This window comes from Antedon bifida, chromosome 3 (assembly GCF_963402885.1).
Source record: "Antedon bifida chromosome 3, ecAntBifi1.1, whole genome shotgun sequence".
In the NCBI taxonomy this organism is placed as follows: domain Eukaryota; kingdom Metazoa; phylum Echinodermata; class Crinoidea; order Comatulida; family Antedonidae; genus Antedon; species Antedon bifida.
Window position 1 is genome coordinate 29,092,339 of NC_136228.1, and position 22,907 is coordinate 29,115,245.

The 22,907-nt window shown below is 33.9% G+C and overlaps 3 protein-coding genes across 3 annotated transcripts; 1 reads left to right on the plus strand and 2 right to left on the minus strand.

Annotated features, from left to right (window-relative positions):
- Nucleotides 1–1,088: 1,088 nt before the first annotated feature.
- Nucleotides 1,089–3,942, minus strand: LOC144836934 (uncharacterized). The gene is made up of 4 exons (XM_078691879.1): nucleotides 3,625–3,942; nucleotides 3,097–3,202; nucleotides 2,537–2,704; nucleotides 1,089–2,010 (listed from the first exon to the last, which is right to left on the minus strand). Exons 1-4 carry the CDS (start codon nucleotides 3,649–3,651, stop codon nucleotides 1,742–1,744), a joined length of 570 nt encoding a protein of 189 aa, XP_078548005.1. The 5' UTR covers nucleotides 3,652–3,942; the 3' UTR covers nucleotides 1,089–1,741.
- Nucleotides 3,943–5,162: 1,220 nt separating this feature from the next.
- On the minus strand, nucleotides 5,163–13,635 carry LOC144836924 (uncharacterized). Its single transcript, XM_078691866.1, has 7 exons — nucleotides 13,615–13,635; nucleotides 12,892–13,012; nucleotides 12,371–12,535; nucleotides 11,911–12,044; nucleotides 8,142–8,212; nucleotides 7,331–7,417; nucleotides 5,163–6,477 (listed from the first exon to the last, which is right to left on the minus strand). The coding sequence occupies exons 1-7, from the start codon at nucleotides 13,615–13,617 to the stop codon at nucleotides 6,270–6,272; spliced, it is 789 nt and encodes a 262-aa protein (XP_078547992.1). The 5' UTR covers nucleotides 13,618–13,635; the 3' UTR covers nucleotides 5,163–6,269.
- A 3,883-nt stretch (nucleotides 13,636–17,518) lies between these two features.
- On the plus strand, nucleotides 17,519–21,726 carry LOC144836858 (interferon-induced very large GTPase 1-like). The gene is made up of 2 exons (XM_078691750.1): nucleotides 17,519–17,581; nucleotides 17,700–21,726. The coding sequence occupies exon 2, from the start codon at nucleotides 17,741–17,743 to the stop codon at nucleotides 21,722–21,724; it is 3,984 nt and encodes a 1,327-aa protein (XP_078547876.1). The 5' UTR covers nucleotides 17,519–17,581; nucleotides 17,700–17,740; the 3' UTR covers nucleotides 21,725–21,726.
- The last annotated feature ends 1,181 nt before the right edge of the window (nucleotides 21,727–22,907 follow it).

The window sequence follows — 22,907 nt, forward strand, 5'->3', positions numbered from 1 at the left end:
TCATTGTGTCTCCATATAAGCCCTTTGAAACAAATTTAAATTTGGTACAGCCATGTTGAAGAACCTAACAAAATTTACTGTTGTGAGGGACTAAGTAGTGCATATGAAACACCATTTTTCTGCTGAAAACTGATTACAGTGGTACAATTTTGTTTAAATTTGATTAATGAGTAGAGCCACTATTACGGGGACACCTTCGTATCTAACCGACCAAAAACATACACCTACCATCTTCATCTTCCTATCTATAATAACGCGGAACATCAATTAATAATCAATATAGATTTTGACACACATCTACACTAACGCTGTATAACCAATATTTCAATCTTCTATCGACTAAAGTCCGAAGTATAGTCGTTATCTCGGGACCATTCTATAGTCACCACCAGGTAGGCTTACTTCATCAAGGTTTCTATAAATTAATTATAGGAGTGTGTCCCCAGTGATTGACCGGCCATAGTGTTAGTACATCATTTCATCTTAATAGTTTTACGGGAAATTTTCAAAAGACAAAGATGGTTGGTGAATACCAGAACACAATATAAATGTTGGCAAAATATGAAAGATTGTGGGCGCTGTGCTTTGGAAAAAGAGATGACGAAGTGACTATTTTTTAACAGGTTTTTAATTTACCTCTCATAGCGCCCTCAACTTGTCAGATACGTCATCTATATGTAAAAACATTAGCATTTTTGTGTTTCATTCTTATAGATTGCTACAACCTGGCCTAATTAAACTTTCTTTAAACATAGACAAAATTGTATCGAACAAAAACACGTCGTACAAACTGCGTCACATAAAATCAACTTACAAATAAACACTTCCCGGAAAAAAACTCAGTAGGCTTACAGAAAAATTGGTTATAGAGAAATTCAAGTCAAAACAATAATCTAAGGTACCTATAAATATCTACGTAAAAAAGTACCGAATTAAAAAAGAAATGTAAAGCAAGTAAAGAAACTCTCCAAAATTCACAACACATACTTTAATCGGTTTATATGAAAAATTGATTGCCAATTCAAGATTCTCATTTTATTTAAAAATACAATTAGAATATTATAAAAAGTAAGACATTGTAAATTTGGGTACAAAATGTTGCAGATAATAATATAAGTTATATAACAGCATGCATCTCCTATAGTATACTAAGTTATTTTACAAGCGAACTTAGTTAACACTAAATAACTACAACAACATTAATCGTAAAAACCAATACAAAAATAGTAGGTATGTATAAAAGCAAGACGGTGTAACTAATAAACCCTTTACTTTTATTTATTAATAAATCAATAATAATAATTATTATTATTTATTGAAGAGATCATTTGAAGTGTAATCGAATTGAGGTTTAATTTTTCATAATTAGGCCTATATTGTATTTTTTTTATAAATATTGAAATACTGTTTTTGGTCTTTTCGGTGTCTAACCAATATGCTTATTAGGAAGCACACTACCTGTATACTACTTTGAAAGTCATATTCTTCAATTCAAATTCATTTCGTAAAGATGCAATCTGCTGTACTCTCTCTCCATGAAAGTGCTTATAACACGATTGGTATTAATTTTTCATAAATTCATGTTGTAGTTTTTTGTTATAAACTATAATTGAAATACTGTTTTATTTTTGTATTTTCAGTGTCACACACTAACACTACTTTGAAAGTCCTATTCTTTATTTCCATTTAATTTCGCATGAACACTGTCTGTGGAAATCCGCGCCGTCCCTGCATGAAACTATTAAGCATTTATAGAATACGGATTGTTATCCGTAGTATTATTTTCATTATCCGTCGTAGAATTACAACATCGGTAAAGACGAGAAAAACAGCGTCTCAGTGCGCCTCTTTCTTCTATTTTATTGGGTTGTCGTGCCTGTATTTTAAATTCATTTCGTCGTTCTCTTTGGTATGTCTGCCACTCATTTTTCACTCGCATGTTACAAGCTAGACACACTTTGATGTTCTTGTTTTTTAACTCCATCTTGCCTAGGTACTTATGCAGGGGAACTAAGTAAAAGAACAATAATAATAATTAAGTAATGTATACAATAAATAACCAGACTAACTATACTAACCAAACGTATTTATACTGAATGACACTTTCAGTGCTAAATAGGGAACATCAACAATATAATAGAATTAACAGAAATTGAAACAGCTATTAACATTAGTACACAGTAATACAGAGGCCAACTATAAATATAATGATGGCGCTAGTTGTTGTCCGTTATGCTTGATTAATTAATAGAATGACGTAATGTGCAAAACGAGCTTGTAAACAAGAGCATTAAAAAAGTAGTGCTTATGACTTTTTCGTAGTGTTAGACCTATGCTATTTAAAGAAGTTCGTTCTGCTTTCGGAAAATAAGTGTGGTTTAACAATGTGGTTGTAAAATATAACAAAGTTTAAACCCGGAGTTAACCCTTTAAGTGTATACAGAACAAGTAAAAGTCTCAATAACTGAAAACAAGACTAAGGCGTACGTATGCTTACTTCTTCTTGGCGTATATATAACAGTCTAAGCCTACTTACATATAATTGTTTCTTGAGATACATGCATAGAGTGCTTGTTACAGAAGTGGTTTTCGCAAAGCCGGCAATGATTGCTGGAACGTAAACACAGTCTTCTCTTACAGGTATTAGTGTGACAGCGAAGCTGTCGCTTTTCGATGAATCCAAAGCGACCACATCCTTTGTTTTCTAGATAATTGAAAAAGTTAGCCATGTTAATTAACCAATCCAGCCTATATTTTGTAGTTTGTTTATGTTTTTTTTCCTTTGAATGTGTAGTTTTTTTTGTAGATATTTGCATCCTTTATTAGACTTATTGAACACAATTTATTATTTATATATAGGCCTATAGAATCGTCTCCCACGATCAAAGACGACTAAATGGACATTTTGTTTCAGTAAGATATTTAGGTCTAAGAGGGACCTTTTCAGATTTTCCATTTTAGACATGAAAGGCGAGGATTAATTAGACCTAGATCTTGTGGAAAGCGTCCAATTTATTAGTGTTTTGGCATTAGAAGTACAATTCCCCAATCAGATGCCATGAATCTAAATACATTGGTAATATTTAATAAACTTACTTTTTGCTTTTGGCTGTGCTTCCATTATTTGTAATAACTTGTCTAAGTTGTGATGATGGTTAGGTTGTGAATGAGGAGGCGCCATCGTTTTAAATGGATTTACTTCCTAAATTATTAGATATATCATACATGTCCCACATTAATAATAACAACGGTAGATTTCTAAATCCCTGTCTACACTATCAAACTTTATGTGACAAAATGTGATGTGATGATCACTACCATATTTAAGCATATCACTACCATATTTGGGCACATCACACGTTTTGTCAAACTAGTGTAGGCAGAGCATTAGAATCAAACGGATTTATGTCTCAATTCTGACCTTCATTAATCATTATATTAACTATAAGACTTGTATTCGTCAGTTTGACCAATGTACGAAAGCCTAATTCTGCCACATGAGTTGAAATATTAACCGAAAGTATGTCGACATTTTGACGTACCATGTGACAGGAGTATGTTTTCGTACAAACGCTATAGGTTATCCGTGTATGTACATTTTATTACACTGCAATAATTACATACCCAAACATCCGATCGTTCGTTCTGCATCAAGAAAGTTCCGTGTGTAAGTCAAAGAACGCCAGATGTGACACGCCTCCACGGATCAAGTCTATAATAACAATAGTATTATTATTATTAAGTATACATCGCAACATGCAGCTACAATCTTAATAGAAAATACTGTACCGCAATAAAAACAATATAAAAACATGTTAGGCATCACCAGTGTAATTATAACCTGTATTTGATTCTATTTGAGACTATATGATGGCGTTTATACAGTAGCTACCAGATTCAGATAACTATTAAGCCACAATACAACCAATGTAACTCACCGTGTTTCTTGATGAGATGTACCAAGACATATGAAATTGCTGCACACTTTATAGCCTATACCGGTAACATAGGTATTTCCCACATGCTAATAATAACATCATATGATGATGTGTTCATTAATGTATAGTATTAATTACCTTTTTGAAAGTAAACAACTACCTTGTTTATTTCACAAAAGGATAGTGATTGTGTAAGTCAATGTCAAATTTGTTTTTCATATTGGTTTATTTATATGTTTATTTTCTATTTTCTAGGTAGGCTGAGTTGTAAAATTAGTTGCTTCTACACCGTGAAAAAAACTCCATGGTTTGGATGTGTGACGCCTACATTCTCCTCGGCGATAAGAACTTGAAAACAAAGAGGTCAGTACAATGATTGTACTAAATAAAAATACATTAGCATATTTACTTAAGTTATTCTAAAAATTGACTTTAAAATGTTTTTTCCCAAAAACAAGAAAAATGAAGATTAATTAAATCAGACTTTGAATAGTTTATTTTGTAGTTTTAATAAAGTTAATCGATTCTGTAGAAAAAATACTGAAAAAAATAATGTTTTCACTTATAAAATGACAAAATAAATGGTTAAATTCAACCAAAAACCCATTGGCTGCCAATATTTGATTGAAATCTTCTAAATTCGTTTCTTCAGGTAAATATTTTTTTTTAGATCTAATTTTTGCTGAAACTGACTATGAGTAAACATAGGCCTAACTATTATGTAACAAATGCCATATTCACCCAAATAATAAAGAATTATTTTTTAGGGGGACAATATATCTCAAAAGTTTGATAAATCAGACACTTGATCCGGTTTCATTTATTTTTCGATTACAACATAAATCAAACTTTCTTTAATGGGGTTCTTTGAAGAGGCAAAACTCGTAAACAAAATGGAAATTTGTGTATGTTAAAAATACTCGTTTTATGTCACGTGCCCTCTCCACGTTGGCCTCCATAGCTTCATGATGATGTAATGGTTAGCAGGAACTGCAGTTGAAACTAGATATTAGCATGTTACCTTTAACATACTTTCTATATTATATACAGTATATTATTAAGGCAATTAACTTCCATAGGCCAAACTATCAGTATCGATCATAAACACGTAGGCATACGTTGTGTAATGTTACCATCATAATCATAGTTATAAATAACCAACGTTGTCGAATATTATTGTAGTTAATCAAATGATTTTTCGGCCATATTATCTTCAGTTTTAAGAATATGGAAATAAAACGCGTGATTAAGAGAAAACATAGAATACAACACCAATAACGATATTTTTTTTTATAATGGCATCACTTCTTTCTGTTCTATTATTTCACATCACTTAGTTAACCTGTAATATCATTTTTCTATGTTCGAATTCATCTTGTATTTCCGTCTATTTTAAAGATGTATTGTCCCTTAAAACAGAAAAAAAAAGAAGGTCAAAATATTCTAAATTTAAATTGGCCGTATCAAAGTAATATTAAAGTTATTCACTAAGTCGAAAATTCGAGCCAAAAACAACAAGTTTACGTAAAAACAGGTAAATTAATTTGATTGCATTTGTCTGGAAAATCGTCGCGATCGAGGTAAACAAAGTTCAAACCACGAGTATGCATTATCCATGATGCTAATCAGGATTGTTTACAACTCGTCATGGTTGAGAAGGTGTTTTCACACAGATCGCGAGGAAGTTTTATGATTTTGCATACAGAGTTGCCAAACAAGCGCGTTGCATTATGAGATATGTTTTGATCGAAACTGTGACTGGAAGTCAAAATTATTTTTTGAACAAAAAAACCTCTGTATTTCAGTTAAATAATTTGTTTTGGTGAAAGTTAATAACTATATGATAGTTCAAAATAACCTACTTTTTTTCGAAATATTTTGTAAAAAATGTTTTTGGAATTAGTCTAAGGGACAATACATCTTTAAAGAAGTATATTTTTTATCTTAAGTAGTTTGATATTAAGATTTTAACCAGCCCGACGATGATTCGCTGTTGTTATGGAATGAAATAAACAAATAAATACAAATGTATATATGCATAAAAATGTGTACAAATTACAATGTTAAAGGAACAATATAAAGGGAAACATAAATTGGACGAACAAACAATATATGCCAGGTTCGATACGTGCCTGTCAATTTAAACATCTTTTAAAAAATCATTCAACGACGTCGATGGTACAGTATTTACGATACCGTATAGTTATGTATGATACATAAATTTGTAATAACGTAGCATTGATTTTTATGATTATTAAACATTTTAAATTAATTTCACGTATGAAAAATTCACCAAACTTTAAATTTTGATTCTGTCCGTGTATGAAACTATCAAACGTTTGTAGCGTATGTGGTGTCGTCCCTATAATCGTACTCCGTAGAATTGCAACAACAACAACAGCAACAGTAAAAACACCGGCATACGCATATTACACATTTTTCTCGTGAAGTGAGACCATCAGAGACATCGCCTTTCAGTCGATCTAAATCGGTTCTGTACTCTTCGAAATTTCTCCCGCCTTCTTGAACAAGGATATGTCTGAAATAAAGAGATTCTTAGAGAGTGAATTAGGCGAGAGTGAGGTGATACGAACAGGACAGGGAAAATGGCCGCCGTCTTTTTTCAAAAATATTTACTATATCAAATATGTAAATCAGAACATGTATTTTTGAGATTTTTTTTCATAAAACTAACTATTTTGCGAATTGTAATTGCTCCAGGCTATCTGATTGGTCGATTTGATGCAACCATATTGATTGGCTTATTTTATATAGATGACTTTTGTCTATATTTTTTTTATCTTTATGATAATAATATTTGTTTTGTTCTAAAGGGTCTTACGACTACAGACAATTACTTGTCTCTGTAAAATCCCTGTAATGTAAATATTTATATTGCTGAATAAATGTGAATGAATTGAACTTGTCAGTTAGACCCTATCTATAATACTGAGCGCTAAAGAATCGAGTGCCCTCTCATTTTGGAAAGTTTTTAGAGCTGTGTTTTACTCATATTTTGGGAAAGTAACACTGTGTTTATTACATATCCTTTTTATCTACATTATGATATTCTTGTCTAATTGTTGATATGTTTTACTTTGATTTTATTTTTAAAGACCTTTTTGAAACAAAGGTTTAATGGTTACTGTGTATCCATCGCATGCTCTGCGGTAATACAAAACGGTGTTGCCAATTATAGCGTTTGGGCGTTAGGTATAATAGGTTATACAGTATTTATATTTACATATTGATTTTCAGAAAATTCGATATATTGGTGACGTCGCAAATTCTTATTGAAATCTCTTTACCTTCAATATAGACCGAAAGCACACGCCTCTATTGCTCTATTTATTTCGCATAATGTATCTATTGTAACAAGTATACTAACTTACAAAGTTTCATCATATTCGTCGAGAATGGAATCAATACGGTCGCGCATTTGATGTAAGCGTTTTTTCTGATACAGCCTCGTTCTTTCTCTGAAAAGATATTAGTCATCGTCGTTTAATTGTGGGTTGTTAAAATTCGTATAAAAGTACCAAAATATTATTAATTTACATGATTATTATCAATGTTTAACCTTTAAATTAAAAAATAAACAAAAGTCTTAAAATAAATTTGTCATATCCGCAAACCTGACCTTGCCACGTGTATACAGAAATATCATCAAAGCTCTACTCTCTGTATTTAGTAATTTATTGAGAGCCATACATCTTCCTCGTTGTATCCTATAATGTGTTTCTATTTTAATTTACTTCCATATTTAAAATGAGTATAGGCCTGGCAGCGATTTGTTTTCGTACATAAGTTGGGAACCCTTTATGTGAAAGATAGTCGAACTACTTCCTAAATATAACTACACCTAACCCTCTAAATAATCTCTCTCTCGCTATAAAGTAAAAAGAAGGTGCACATGGGGTTCGAACCCCATACATCGACATGTAAAGTCCATCGTCTAATCCACTTGACTTCACAGACGGCTCGACAAAATGCGTTTGTATTAGCGAATTGTAATTAGCTCAATTCTTACGTCACACCTTATGGATATGACTAATAAATATTCATTTATGTGTTGTGACGTTTCACAAGGGGTCCCATACTAATGTACGAAAAGAAATATTGCGGCCTGGCACTAATGGATATGACAACTTTACTCCACACACCAATTCTATGGTTTTTTTTTTATTCTGTATAATTATTTACCTTACTTCTCTAACAGCAGTATTGTAATTTTGTATTCGATATTCAGCCTTTTGTTTTAAGGCATCAAGTTTCTGGGAAAATAAAAGTATTTTCGGTTTAGCTTTCAAATTACTACTTGCTTACATACACTTCATATAAGAAGTACAATATATGTTGGGTGTCTAGAAAACTCAGATCTAGAAAACTCAGATCTCAAATATATCTGAGTTTCTAGATCTAGAAAACTCAGATATCTGAGTTTTCTAGACTACACAGTAATCAGTTTTAATAATACTCTAGTATTTCAAATGACCTACCTTCTGATTAATAATGGAATGATCCAAATGACCTACCAACCAATCATTTGATAATCTGAGTTTTCTAGTTCCGCTGGAACTAGAAAAGTCAGATATTGATATCCGAGTTTTCTAGATCTAGAAAACTCAGATATACCTGAGATCTGAGTTTTCTAGATCTGAGTTTTCTATCTATCTATCTATCTATCTAGGCATAGTTCATCCATATGTTGAATGAAGCCCTCCTCATAACATTTCCATTTCTGCCTTATTCTTGCTGTCCTAGTCCATGCAGCTGTTCCAATGTATGTTGTTAGATCATCTCTCCACCTTCTTTTCTGTCTTCCTCTTTTCCTCTTTCTTACCCTCGGTTGCCATTCTGTTAATCTGTATGTCCATCTATTATCTTGAAATCTTGCCACGTGCCCAGCCCATCTCCATTTTGACTGTCTTACTTTCTCCGTTATATCTGTAACACCTGTCTTTTTTCTGATGATTGTATGATTTAACCTGTCTGGAAGCGATAAGTTCATCATCTTTCTTTCCATTGCTCTTTGAGTAGTTGTAAGTTTCTGTTCAAGTTCCTTTGTTATTGCCCATGTCTCTGAACCATATGTCATAGTTGTTCTCAGTGACATTGGTATATTTGTGTCGGTCAGCATGTGTTTGTGTCTGCCAAAATTCATCCATCCTGCTTTTATTCTTAACAGAACTTCCTCCTTCGTGGTGTCTTCCATTTTCAGTGTTTTTCCTAGATATTTATATTCTTTCACTTTCTCTAGTTTCCGGCCCTCTATTTCAATGTCTTCCTGTGTGTCAAAGTTAGTCATGTATTTTGTTTTGTCTTTGTGCATAGTTAGTCCGATTGATGTACTCTCCTTATTCAGACTTGAGAGCTGATTTTTCATATCTGCAACTGATGTTGAAATCAAGGCCACGCCATCAGCAAAACGGAGGTCTGTAAGCATTTCTCCATCAATAGTTATTCCTCCATTAAGCTGAGCCTTTTTGAATACTTCTTCGATGGTTGCTGTGAATATCTTTGGAGACAGAGTATCACCTTGTCGTACCCCTCTCTGTATATGAACCTCTCTTGATATATCATTATCAATATGGATTCTGGCTATTGCATCAGTGTAGATATCTTCTATGATTCTGACATAACCTTCGTCAACATTTATTTTTCGGAGCGCTTCAAACATATCAAAATGTTCAATAGAATCAAATGCCTTTTGGTAATCCACAAAGCGAAGACAGAGTTTTAGTTGGTATTCACTTGCCTTTTCAATTAGCTGGTTTATTGCTTGTAGATCTATTGTCGAGTACCCTGCTCTGAAACCTGCTTGCTCTCTAGGTTGGTTGTTGTCTAATACATCTTTTATTCTGTTATGGATTATTTTAGTGAAGATTTTGTACAGATGAGACAAGAGGCTAATGGGACGGTAGTTTTTGACATCTGCTTTCGTCCCCTTTCTTAAACATAAGAATGATCTTAACTTCTTTCCATGCCCTTGGTATCTTCTGTAGCACTAAGATTTGGTTGAAAAGTTTTATTAGCTGTTGGATTGTCTCCTCCCTCTCCTTGCTTGATGATGCCGCTTGTAAGTTCATCGTTTCCCGGTGCTTTGTTATCCTCCTTCATGCTCTTTAATGCTTCCTCCACTTCGTTTTCCAGTCTGCACAAATATCTAGCAGTTCAGATCTCTTCCATCTTTTTTCTTTAGTTTACTCATTCTAGATTTTTTGCATTGCTTCTTTTGTATTGTCTTTGGCCCCCTTCCTCTTTCCAGTGATTCTAAGATTAGTTTAGCAGTTCTCCGCCTCTTTCTTTGTCTGTGCTTCTTCTCCACTATTTTCATTACTTTAGCATATTCCACCTTTTTATGTACATACATTGTTTCTTTTAATCTAAGTTCTTTCCTTCTTTGATCTAATTCCTCTATTTCTTTATCCTCCTCCGATCTTTGGACCTTTATTTTTTCTGCTGGAGCTACAGCTCTGGCTTCTTCTAAGATAATGGTTGTCACCATATTACATTGCTCATCAATATACAACTCTTCCAACTCCAAACCGGCAAAGCGGTTGTTTATTTTCAGTTGAAATTCCTCTCTATTCTCTTTCAACTTCATGATGTTAATTCTTCTCTTCCCCTTCTTTTTATTTTGGATGAACTTCAGCCTGGCTATTCTTTTGTTGATTTTGAGAGTTGCCCTGACCATTCAATTGTCACTTGCAATATCTACACTGGTTATTACTTCACAATTCTGAATTATTCCCCGCTGGTTGCTTAGTATGTAGTCAATCTGATTTTTGTGTTTTCCGCTGGGACTCTCCCAAGTCCAGTACCTAGTCTTGTGTTTTTTGAAATAAGTATTTGCCACATTTAGGTTGTGTTCCATTGCAAATTCTACCATTCTAACTCCTCTCTTGTTCCTTTCTCCTAATCCAAATGTTCTCATTATGTTTTCTTCCCCTTCGTCTCTTTGTCCAATTTTAGCATTGAAGTCACCAATTAGTATTGTATATGTACTTGAAAAATCTGTCATGAACTTGTTGATGTCTTCATACAATTCCTCTACCACTGCATCAACATAATCACTTGTGGGAGCATAAACTTGTATGATGCACATTTCAGTATTTCCTGTCAGTTGTACTATCATGTAAGCTACCCTATTAGAGACACTTTTTACTTCTTTGACATAGTCTCTAATTTCGTATGAATCAGGAATCCTTTTGCATTTTTGTCCTGTTCTGTTTTGCCCCTGTTGTAAAACCATACACCTCCCTCAAGTTCAGTTAATCCTTCACCATGTATCTTGGTTTCTACTAGCCCAATGACATCCCATTTGAATCCTTCTAGTTCTTGTATTAGGCGTTCGATATTTTCCTCGTTTCTCAAAGTTCTGACAGTATAAGTGCATATAGGCCTATTGATTTCAGTTTTCCCGTTGTGACCAGATTTATTACATTCATCAATTTCACAGCTTCCCGAAGGCTTTGACTGCAAAACATCATACGAAGAAGAAGCTTCTTCAATGCTTTTACTGGTCGAATTGCAACTAATGTTGCGCCCGTTATGGCCATGGGGTCTACGGCCTCCTTTATAACCTTTCTCCATATTTGTTATGTGGGTTTTTTGCCATATACTGACGCGCTGACAGGGCGTGTTGTCAGTAGGGGAAGCGACTACTAATCAAGATAAGATGGAATAGTAGTAGTCCTTCCACCGGTGCTCGACGCTGGCTGTACCGTCTACGGCATTACGATGGCAATTTGAAGATCTTAATCAAAATTGGCCAGACTTCTGAGTTTTCTAGACATCCGTAAATGTTGTATTGCATCAATTCAAGAAAATATCGAGAATGGTTTGTGCATACATATAAATTAGCGCCCTCAACGGTTTATTATGATTCTACACCCAATAAAATAAAAACGCAATTTTGTCTATCGCCACTTTGTTTAATCATACGGTTAATTACTGAGCATTGTATTACCTGTATGCTAACTCCATCTGGTATGTCTATGCTGTACAGCAGCCATTCTTCTTTGACTCGTTCATTACAAGCCTGACACACCTTGATGTTCTTATTGTTTAAATTTCCTTGACCCTTTTGTCTGTGCAGTGTATCTGTATTTAAAAACAAAAAATGAAATGCATACAATACATTACAATCAGTCATTTAAACAATAAGTAATACACACACATGGTTTTGATATTAAAAATGACACTTTGTAATGGATATGAACGATCCTAGAAGACTATACCTGGCGTAATTACTGAAGACAAATTGTAACAAAAATACAATACAGGAATTCAATAAGATATACTGTATATATATTTTAATTAATGCTAAAAATTATGTTTTAAAAATTCTGTCTTTATATATTTGATTGGATTTCGGCTTGGTCAACATAATACTTTTGTTTTAAGTCTAATTTAAAAGAAAAACATACCTACTATTCTTTCCGGAACATGCATAAAACATTCGTCACAGACGATGTTTTTACAAAGTCGACAATGGTGACCAGGATTGAAATGAAATGTACTGTCGCAGGCATTAGTGTGACAGCCGCGGGTTCGTTTTGGAAAGAATCTTCTAACCCTTTTAGTCCAATTTTCTAAGAAGTTGAGACAGAAAATCGGTTTTTAGCATATCTATTTATATTATTGCGTTTTTCTACTTTGATTTGCATTTATAGTTGTTACGTTTGAAATAAGTATACTGTTCACAAATTTAGAAAAAAATATTGAATACATTCAAATGAAAACGCCGACTGTCTTGCAATTATGTAGAAAACTAATTAACGTTAATTAAACGTGGAATTAGAAATTATTATTATGTCATATGTAAATAAATAATAGAAAGAATGAAGATAAATAAAAATGTACATGCTTGCGTTATTACACTATGGACGAATAGTTATATTTGTAGATACAGTGCCGATGCTGTCCATGATGTCCATCATTAACTTACTTCTTTCTGGTTGTGTTTCTATTATTGTTAATAACTTTTCTAAGTTGTGATAGCAGTCGATAGGCTCTTGATGAGGATGAGGTGCTAGGCCTATTGTTTCAAACGGATTTATTTCTAAATCCTGATATAAAATGTTTAAAAAATAAGTGCATGGTAAATGATACAGTAGTACAAATATTCGATGTTTGTTAGGTTAAATAGAATATTTAAATATTTTAAAGAATGAACATTTTCTCTCCATTTAACAAATGCATTTAATGTAAAACCGGTGTCACTAGGCTACAGTAGGCTAAGGTAAGTAAGTGATACAATTATCTATTTGTTGTTCAATTTTACAAAAGCTAGAAACATTGAATAATATCACTGTTGATTGCGACGAAATGCCACGTGCTATGAAATCAACCAATCAAATGGCAAGGAAAAATTGGGTGAGTTATTATTGTGTACGCCTTATAAAATAGCCAGGCTTCTATTATCGACAAGAGCATGTAATTCAATGTAGACTAAGCTACCATTTCTAACAATAACAACCGTATGTTCTTTGTACTCGGTATTCAAAACAGGTCATTCCATGAGTCTCACTCTCTTGAATTAGCATACTTACGACCGTTTGTATTTTAGACATAGGCCTATTTAAGGTCACTCAACAAATTGCTGAAACCATTGTTTATAATGGTATAAAGCATATTTAATAAAAACAACTAAAAACGACTGATAGCTTACCATGGTTGTTGATTTGATGTAGCAATAATATAGCAATTGTGATCCTATTTATATTTGATGTTCTAGACTTTCCACATGACTGGTTAATGATAACGAGTATTTAAATGAGGTACAAAGATCGATTAATGATACAGTGCTAGTATAAACATTTAAGAAAAACAAACAAAAATCTTGGTGTTTGGTGTGTTTTAATGTGTAATGTATTGTATCCTGTTGGGTTTGTTGTGTCTTTGTAAACTAAGCAAGCGAAGCGTATATTGGGCATGTGCCACGGATATGGTTCTTTTTTTTAATCCCTCACTAGCGTACCACCCCAGCCAGTCCCAGATCAAGGAATCCGATTTGGCCAGGTCATTGGCTGTGACGTAACCACAGGCCATAATATAAATTGAAAATTTAAGTTTGGGAACTGCTGCCTAGCAATATATCAAAAACATTTAGAACCATTATGGACCTATAAATGGTTCCATGGTACCACTATAATAACCAACCAGTCCCAGATCAAGGAATCCGATTTGGCCAGGTGATTGGCTGTGACGTAACCACAGGCCATAATTTAAATTGAAAATTTATGTTTGGAAACTACTGCCTAGCAATATATCAAAAACATTTAGAACCACTATGGACCTATAAATAGTTGCATGGTACCACTATAATAACCAACCAGTCCCAGATCAAGGAATCCGATTTGGCCAGGTGATTGGCTGTGACGTAACCACAGGCCAAAATATAAATTGAAAATTTAAAATAGTTCCATGGTACCACTATAATAACCCTAGTTGGTTTATTGAAATACTGATGTTATAAAGCTCCTCGATTGTGAAAACAAGTGTGAAAACACAGTCAAAACAGTTTTGTGTTACGTCATCTCACGTGACACAATAACACCTACTTCTACAACAAAGACTGGAAATTCCTATATTAAGCCTGAGCTATTTATATATATATAGTATGTCAAAAAGTTTTTTTGTTGTAAAATACAATCACCGTATTAATAAAATGCAAGATTTTAAAAAAATAAAAATTTGACAAAGCTGACCATCGGTCGGTTTGTGCTTATGACAGGAGGAGATTGCATTATATTTCTTAAGTGAAATTCTTAGCTTTTACCCATTAGCTAATTCCCTATCGTATTAAATATTCTTTATACCTTACAGTACTATATGCGGAATTAGGTTTACTCAAAACTTCTTTTGTAACTCAGTACATTGATATTCTAATAAAGTATTGTAGTCTCTTTATAAAATATTTCCTGTAGGGTATGTACAGTATATAAATGTTAAGTAAAGTATCAAGTAAAATATTAGATGTGCCTTTTCTGCAGTACCAATAGGACATTCCCGGTTCAACATAAAGGTTCGTATAATATGTGTGTATGTACGTGATTTGTAGATATTCATATTCTTATCATTGTTTCAATGATTATCACTTTGATGTTTACGTGGTTTTAGCCTGGAAGAGTTCTCGTTGAATAAATAGGATATAACCGCTCTAAAGTAAAGTGTAATGTAATGTTTTTTTTTTAATATTTAACAGTAAGCTATAAAAGCACCGAAAGTACAGAATTCGTCATCAATTCCCTTCCTCGACTCAGTTTTGGTAGTAGTCGTTCGGCGAGTACGAAAAATCAATTGCAATTTAAGCCCTGTTTACGTTATCAAACTAGTTTGACAAAAAAGTGTGATGTGCCCAAATATGGTAGTGGTATGCTTAAATGTGGTAGTGATATGACATCATGTCCATATGGCGCATCACATTGTTTTGCCACATACAGTTTGATAGTGTGCAGAGTTTAACGTACGAAAAAAATGCAATGGATCTGTCATGTGATAAAGAGCTGAGCTTTATGCCGGTAGACAGGAAAATCTAAAAAAGTATATTCACATTAAATCTGTTTTGTAAGATGTGGTTAATAAAATAGTGCATTCTTATTGCTGCGTAGCAGCAAATTCATATGCCACAGATATGGTTCTTTTTTTTTAATCCCACACAAGCGATCTGCCTCTCTTTCAAAATGAACCGGAGCTGCGACTGGTCGTTACGTACCACCCCAGCCAGTCCCAGATCAAGGAGTTCCGTTTGGCCAGGTGATTGGCTGTGACGTAACCACAGGCCATAATTTAAATTGAAAATTTAAATTTGGAAGCTGCTGCCTAGCCATATATCAAAAACATTTAGAACCACTATGGACCTATAAATAGTTCCATGGTATCACTATAATAACCCTAGTTGGTTTATTGAAATACAGATGTTATATAGCTCCTCGATTGTGAAAACACAGTCAATACAGTATTGTGTTACGTTATCTCACGTGACAAAATAACACCTACCTTTACAACAAGGCAATACTGTACAAAACAAAAATATAATCATAAACTAAACTACAGTATATGTACATATTCCACACACATACTACTAGTATATAGGCCTACTACCTCTAGGAAAAACGATGCAACATTAGAAGTTAATAGCATACATTGCCTGTTAATATTTTGTATCAATATTAAAATAGAATTATGAAAATCTGACTTGTAGTTTTCGAAATATAGGGTCCAAAACATCGCCGAAAATAATCGTTTTTAGTCACAAATTAAGTAAATAATTGCGCCCTTAGTAAGACATATAGCAGTCCTCAGAGACAACGGCACATGTGAGAAATTCTTCCGCAGACTGTTGATTCGCGTCAACCAATCAAAGGGTGAGAATCCAAAATCGTACAACCGTGAGCCCTCATAGACTCTCTTTTCCCAGACGTTTTTTGGGTCCAGCGGCTTGGACCTATCAAATAGTCGAGTTTGGAAAATATTAAAACTGTCAGCCTTAGATATATAGCTTTCGCGTTGATAAAGTTTCTTATTGATTATGTCCTCTGGGGTTTTAGCTGGCTAAAGCCGCGGCGCGAAAAATAGAAGCGAGTAAACTTAAACCTAACAAATACTGTATATTTTGTAAAAACTGTGTTGCCCTCCTCGTTTAAATTTGGAACATAATTCTAGTCATTTTTATAATTAATTTGTTACGTATGTAACATAGGCCTACCGTACTGTATGTATGCAGTATTTCTTGTTAAACTAGTCGTACTATTCCTAATTTACTGTCACAAATAACTATGGGTATTGATATTATAATATAGGTTTTGTAGTTTGTACACTTTAAGACAAAGGGTTAACCTTTAAATGGAATTAGATCGGTATGTAAAAGTATAGTATGTTCTCAGTGACATATTCAACAAACAAGGTTCATAATCGATATGTCTATCTCCATTGAAATAAAACATATGGAACCATATCAATGTGACATAGGCCTACGTGATTTAGTTCTAAAAATGTAATTAGATATATGCTTATATATATATTTGTGTGCAGTATAGTACAGTAGGCCTGTGGGGGCCAGCACTATTATAACCTGGTCGTTGAGATTCTTTGAAACCAAGTAGGCCTACAGTAATGTTTTGTCTTCTAAACAATACTTAATTAATAGGCGTCAACATATTTGTTTACTTTGTTCTAATAATTATCTTATTTTCTTTTTAACTTTCGACGCGAGCTACTTTGGTAGTGCATTGTTTTTTTTTTCTTTTTATCATAATTAACCTTAATAAAACGCACACTTAAGACAAGAAATTACCTGGTTTATTGTTTTTAAAGTTATATATATATATATGCATTATAATTTTTACAAAACTTGAAAAAAAAAACATCGAGAGAAAAAGAGTACAGTAACTCCAATCCGGCTGCACTGCGAACGTGCATCAGAAAACAGTGTGTTTTGCAAGTATGACGTCATGAGCTCAGGCATGCATCATGAATATTCATGATATATGCACGCCCTCTATAGTTTCTGCCTTAACCTAATAGGAAAACAAAATTCTTTAATTGGTTTGTCTTTAAAATTGTATTTCAGATTAAACTCAGTGAATATGGTGATTTGGTAAAATTTCGCTTCGATCAAGGTGAAGTTACCCTCAGTAAGATAAATCTTATTTGCTTTTATTTGTTTTGTATTTACTTATATCTTTGTTTATAAATTGTGCTTGATGGTAGTTTTATCCCGATCTATTTTACTCGTTTTATTTTGATTATTAGATCGATGGTCATAATATCGTAAGCTTAACTAATTAAATGAGATGGCGACTGAAATTGACATACAACAGCAGGTTGTTGAACATCTGCAACTACATGACTACTATCCTAAAAAACTAACTCGGGAAGAAGTACTTGTAGTTTCTAAAAGTGTGATTACACCAGATGAACTCAGCGATCCTGGCAAAATACCCTGGTATATTTTACAAAATCTGCTAATGTGCAAATATGAGGGAAGATGCTATGATTTAGATCAAAATCAATCACTTTCTAGTGCTGCTGCATTTTCAATGTCTTCTTTTCTACAAGACTATTCGGAAGACGTAGATCATTGTAACGAAGTAAGTCCACTAGATGCACTAGTGGCTATTTTCTTGTGCTGTGACAATTTCTTAAGGCAAACCTTAATTGAAAAATTGTCCATTTGTCAGTTGGCTATTCCGTTACTGATACCAGTTAAAGACGAACAATGGGAGATGCTTGTCTGGGGCACAGCTACAATTAGAAAGAAGTGGAAAATAAGTTCAGGTTTTTCTTGTGAAAAGTTTATGACCGCTCACGAACTTCCTATTGTGTCTGCTCTTCGCATAGGTAGACCTCGAATGTCAAAATCTAAAATTGTCAACTGTATCATAAATGAGCAAAGACATGATATTTTCTTTCATTCAGAATGCAAAGGAGGTCATTTACAAAGAAATCTGTCAGAGGGATTATTAGAAATGACATGGTACCTTCCAAACGAGACAAATAAGAATACTTTTTCAGATGCACTTACGTTTATAAATCTACGAGGAAATTCATCAGATTTCCGATCTCAGACACAATTTTTGTCTGAGATATCACTGGTCACTATTGCATTTGTGTCATCTGATGATTTTAAAGAACATGATGCAGTGTTACTGAAAACATTGTACGAGCAAAATGGTCTTGTTATTTTCGTCTTAGATGGAAATCCTGGACAAACATTCACAGAATCGATTCTTAAAATTGAGAAGTCAAAACAAATAGCACGTGTTAATGCGTCAAACAAGAACCAGTTCAAAGTAAGTCGGGAAATATGGAAATTTCTTAACTTATATTTCGAAGGAGTTCATCGGAATGTCGTACCGAATAGGAGTATCGAGTTGTGCAGCGAAGTAGCACGCAAGATGAATTTCCACGTTGATGAAGATTTGCCAGACTGTGTGGAAGCAAAACAAAGCGTAAACATGTTGCTAAAGCATGTATATCTAAATGGGAAAGAACATGAGCTACCTTTGCAATTGATTGCAGTAAGCGTCGGAGAGAATATTAAAGAACAGCATCGGCTACTAAGAAAAGGAAACATGGAAATTGAAGATTATGTTGACAAAATAAAGTCAGAGATGATAGAGCTACGACAAAAACAGTTCGAAATAAACCAACACCAACTTAAGAAGTGTACGTATAAGTTGTTTAGAGCGTCTTTTAAGAACTCACTTGTAAAAAGGAAATATTTCTTTGGGTTTATTAAGTTAATGTCCGACCGATATAGCATCGACAAACTGCATCCAATACGAATTGAGTACATCGAAAAGTGGAACAGGTTATGTAACGCAACGAAATGTAAACCAGAAATGACGAAAGCATCATTACAATCAATGAAAGACAAACTTAATGACCTAGAGCAGAAGCTGTCACGTGAATCATTAGGATTAGAACATTTCAACAGAGAAATCGGACAGAATTACGAAATGTCATCAGACTTAAAACTCCAAACAGATAATTCCGATTTAGCAGTAGTTACTGCAGAAATGTTACTACATGGTTATCCAATTGAGCTAATGAATGGTGATGCATCCCATGTGCCGCTTACTTGGATCAAAGCCGTTTTCAGATCTCTTAAATACCAAGTTGGCAATAAGAAACTCTTTGTACTGTCTGTATTAGGCATTCAAAGCAGTGGAAAATCCACCATGTTAAATACCATGTTTGGTTTACACTTTGCTGTCAGCGCTGGCAGGTGTACTAAAGGAGTCTTTGCCCAAATGATGCCTTTGGATTCAGGATTAAACGAAGAAACCAAGTGTGACTACCTTTTGGTGGTTGACACCGAGGGTTTGCGATCTCCTGAATTCGCCAGCTCTCGACATAGTTACAGTCATGACAACGAGCTAGCTACATTTGTTGTTGGTTTAGGTAATCTTACCATATTAAATATTATGGGAGAGAACCCTACAGACATGCAAGACACACTTCAAATTGCTGTTCATGCATTTATAAAAATGGAAAATGTTAATGTCAACCCTAGCTGCATATTTCTGCATCAAAACGTTACTGACGTAGCAGCATCAGATTTGAATACAACACAAAAAAGGAGCATGCTAGAAATGTTGGATAAAATTACAAAAATTGCTGCGGCCGAAGAAAATTGCAGTGAAAAATATCAATCGTTTTCCGATGTCATACATTTTGAAGAAAACAAAGACATAGTGTACGTTCCCAGCCTGTGGCAAGGTGATCCACCGATGGCGCCACCTAATCCTGGTTACAGCAACAGCATTCTTCAAGTAAAACAACGGGTCGTAGAATGCATGCGAAATTCCAAACCAAGAAGTATAGATGGATTCGCAATAATGCTTACAGATCTTTGGAACGCAATTTTATGCCAACATTTTGTATTCAGCTTCAAAAATTCTTTCGAAATACAGGCCTTTAATGCTTTGAATACAGAATATCTGAGGCAATCTCGTGTATTTAGAAGAAACGCAATGATATACAATCACCAGCTTCGAAATGAATGTAGGCAAATAACAGTTGAAGAAATGGAACACAATGGAAAAGATATCTTCGACCGTTATTGGAAGAAATTAGAACAAGACATCGTTACTTTTAAATCTAGCATGAATGGCTATTTTGATGAAGAAACCATCGCTTGTCAATGGAAAGCCAAAATGGAACTACAACTTGATGATCTTTGTAAGGAGACTACAAAAGAATTGAATGACGGAATTACATCAGTTAAAAATAAAATCATTGGAAGAGCTGAAATCGATGCCAGATTTAACATGTATGAAAAAGAAATTTTTCAAAAATCTAAACAATTGGCTGAAGATCATAGAATTAAAAACCTATCTGACGCAAATCTTAAATGTGAGTTTACTAAGAATTGGAATAAGTGGATATCCGACATACCCGGTGGTGAAGATAACATCGATGTAGTAGAGTCTTTTGAAAGAATCGTTGTAGAGTCAAATTTAAAGCGTGATCGAGATGAAGTTTCTCGTGTATTGCTTTCTGATCTTTCTCAAATTGAAGTTCAAGAAAAGGACTTACATTTTAACGTTTTGTTTGATCAAAGATTTTTAACATTTCGTCTGGATAAGCGATCTTACTTGGCTGAAGCAAATTCGAGCCTACATAAAATCCGCGACAAGTTTAGTAAAACAATCAGAGGTCACATATCTGAAGGAAGTAACTACACTAAACAGCTAGGAATGGATCTTTTTTCTTCTTTACTAAGTGAAATTGGAGCGGTGAAAATAGATGACAAAATTCACTTTACGTTGAAAGGAAGGATTCGACTTGCTATCTGTAATTTCAAGTGGTTTTTAGCCATTTTACAAGAAATGCAAGACAAGTATAGAGGTGAACACGACCTGAAAATATACATAACACTTCAAAGGGACAGGTTATGGCATATGTTTAGAGATGAATGTAGAGAGCTTCAAATAAGCGTTAAGATGGCATCGGTAATATCCCGAGAGATTAAAAGTGCGGTTGAAGTTTCTCTCCCGAACAAATGTGCAATAGAGGTAATCGACTATTTGAGAAAGAGTAAACTGTTTACTAATAAGATGTCTCTTCATGCGTCTTTACTGATTGTAATGGCAGAGAAACATAATTTTAAAAGCTTTGTCCAGTATTTGTCGGATCCCATACACTCTATTGAACACTTCATTCGAGAACTTATCAAGAAAGCTTGTTTCCAAACCAATAACACGGGTAACACGTTACTGCAAGCAGTATATAATCACAATGTTCGTGAAATATTTGCTGAACAAAACTAACAAACTATCAGTGATTTGTGTCAGAAAGGAACAAGCACAATGAAGTATTGGTGGTCATCTTTAACTAAAAGGATAAATAAAGACTTGCGTGTCAAAAGAGACATTGAGATGTTTGACGAAGATAGAATTATGGATTTGGAAGAGCTCAAAGACAATTTATTTTTTGAATTGAAGCACGTCGAAGACAGCATAATCACAGGTTATGATATTAGCACTTTTGATAAAATAAAAAATGAATGTTTTGTATTCTTTACATCTGATCTTTTAGCTTGTCGTGAGTTATGTCCATTTTGCAAAGGACTTTGTGATCTTCATACTAACAATCCATATGATAGTCATCGAACAGAACTTCACAGACCTATGGGAATAGCAGGATATGTATACGCTAAAACAAAAAAACTCGGTACTAACGTATGTACAACATTAATGAGGCATGGTGATGAGTTTAACAATGACAATACTGGTGGAAAATGGCATAAATATTCAGACTATAGAAGTGTGAACGACTATTACAAGTCGTGGAAAATTGAACCCGTAGAAGGAAAAGCAGAACTTTTCTGGAAATGGTTTATGGCAACTTACAACAGTGAACTTGCTGAATACTATAATGCTAAAAAGGCTGATATTCCTAGAGGATGGAAGAGAATTACATGGAAAAAGGCAAAAGCAAAAGTGATGAAGACGTATAACCTTTAAATCAGAGCAGTGTCAACTATTTGGATGACGTATAATTGTGTATTAAACAGTTACCTGAGATGCGACTTCACATTATTTGTCACTTGTAATGTACAAACAAAGTTTCATTTTGAGAACATAATAATTTACATTCTATTAGCATATATGTGGCTGCTTGTTACTTTATATTGCTTACGTTATATTTTTTATATTTTACTTGTTGCAGCAGGGAGGGAGGTATGCAGGTACTTTCTTAGTATTTTAAACTTCAAATCAAAATGTCCGCTTTTATAGTCCGACAACGCTTTTATCATTTTGTAAAATGATAAAAACCTTCAATAGGGCTCAATCCCGGTTTTGTGTCTGGGTTTTAGTCACGATCAATAAAACAAGCCTACTGCGAAAAAGAGTGTTTATACTGTCTTATTAAAACATTGTTATCGTATTCATAATGGTGCGATATCTCCCTAATATTGAATTTGCAAACGAGTGTCGGTTAAAAAAGGAG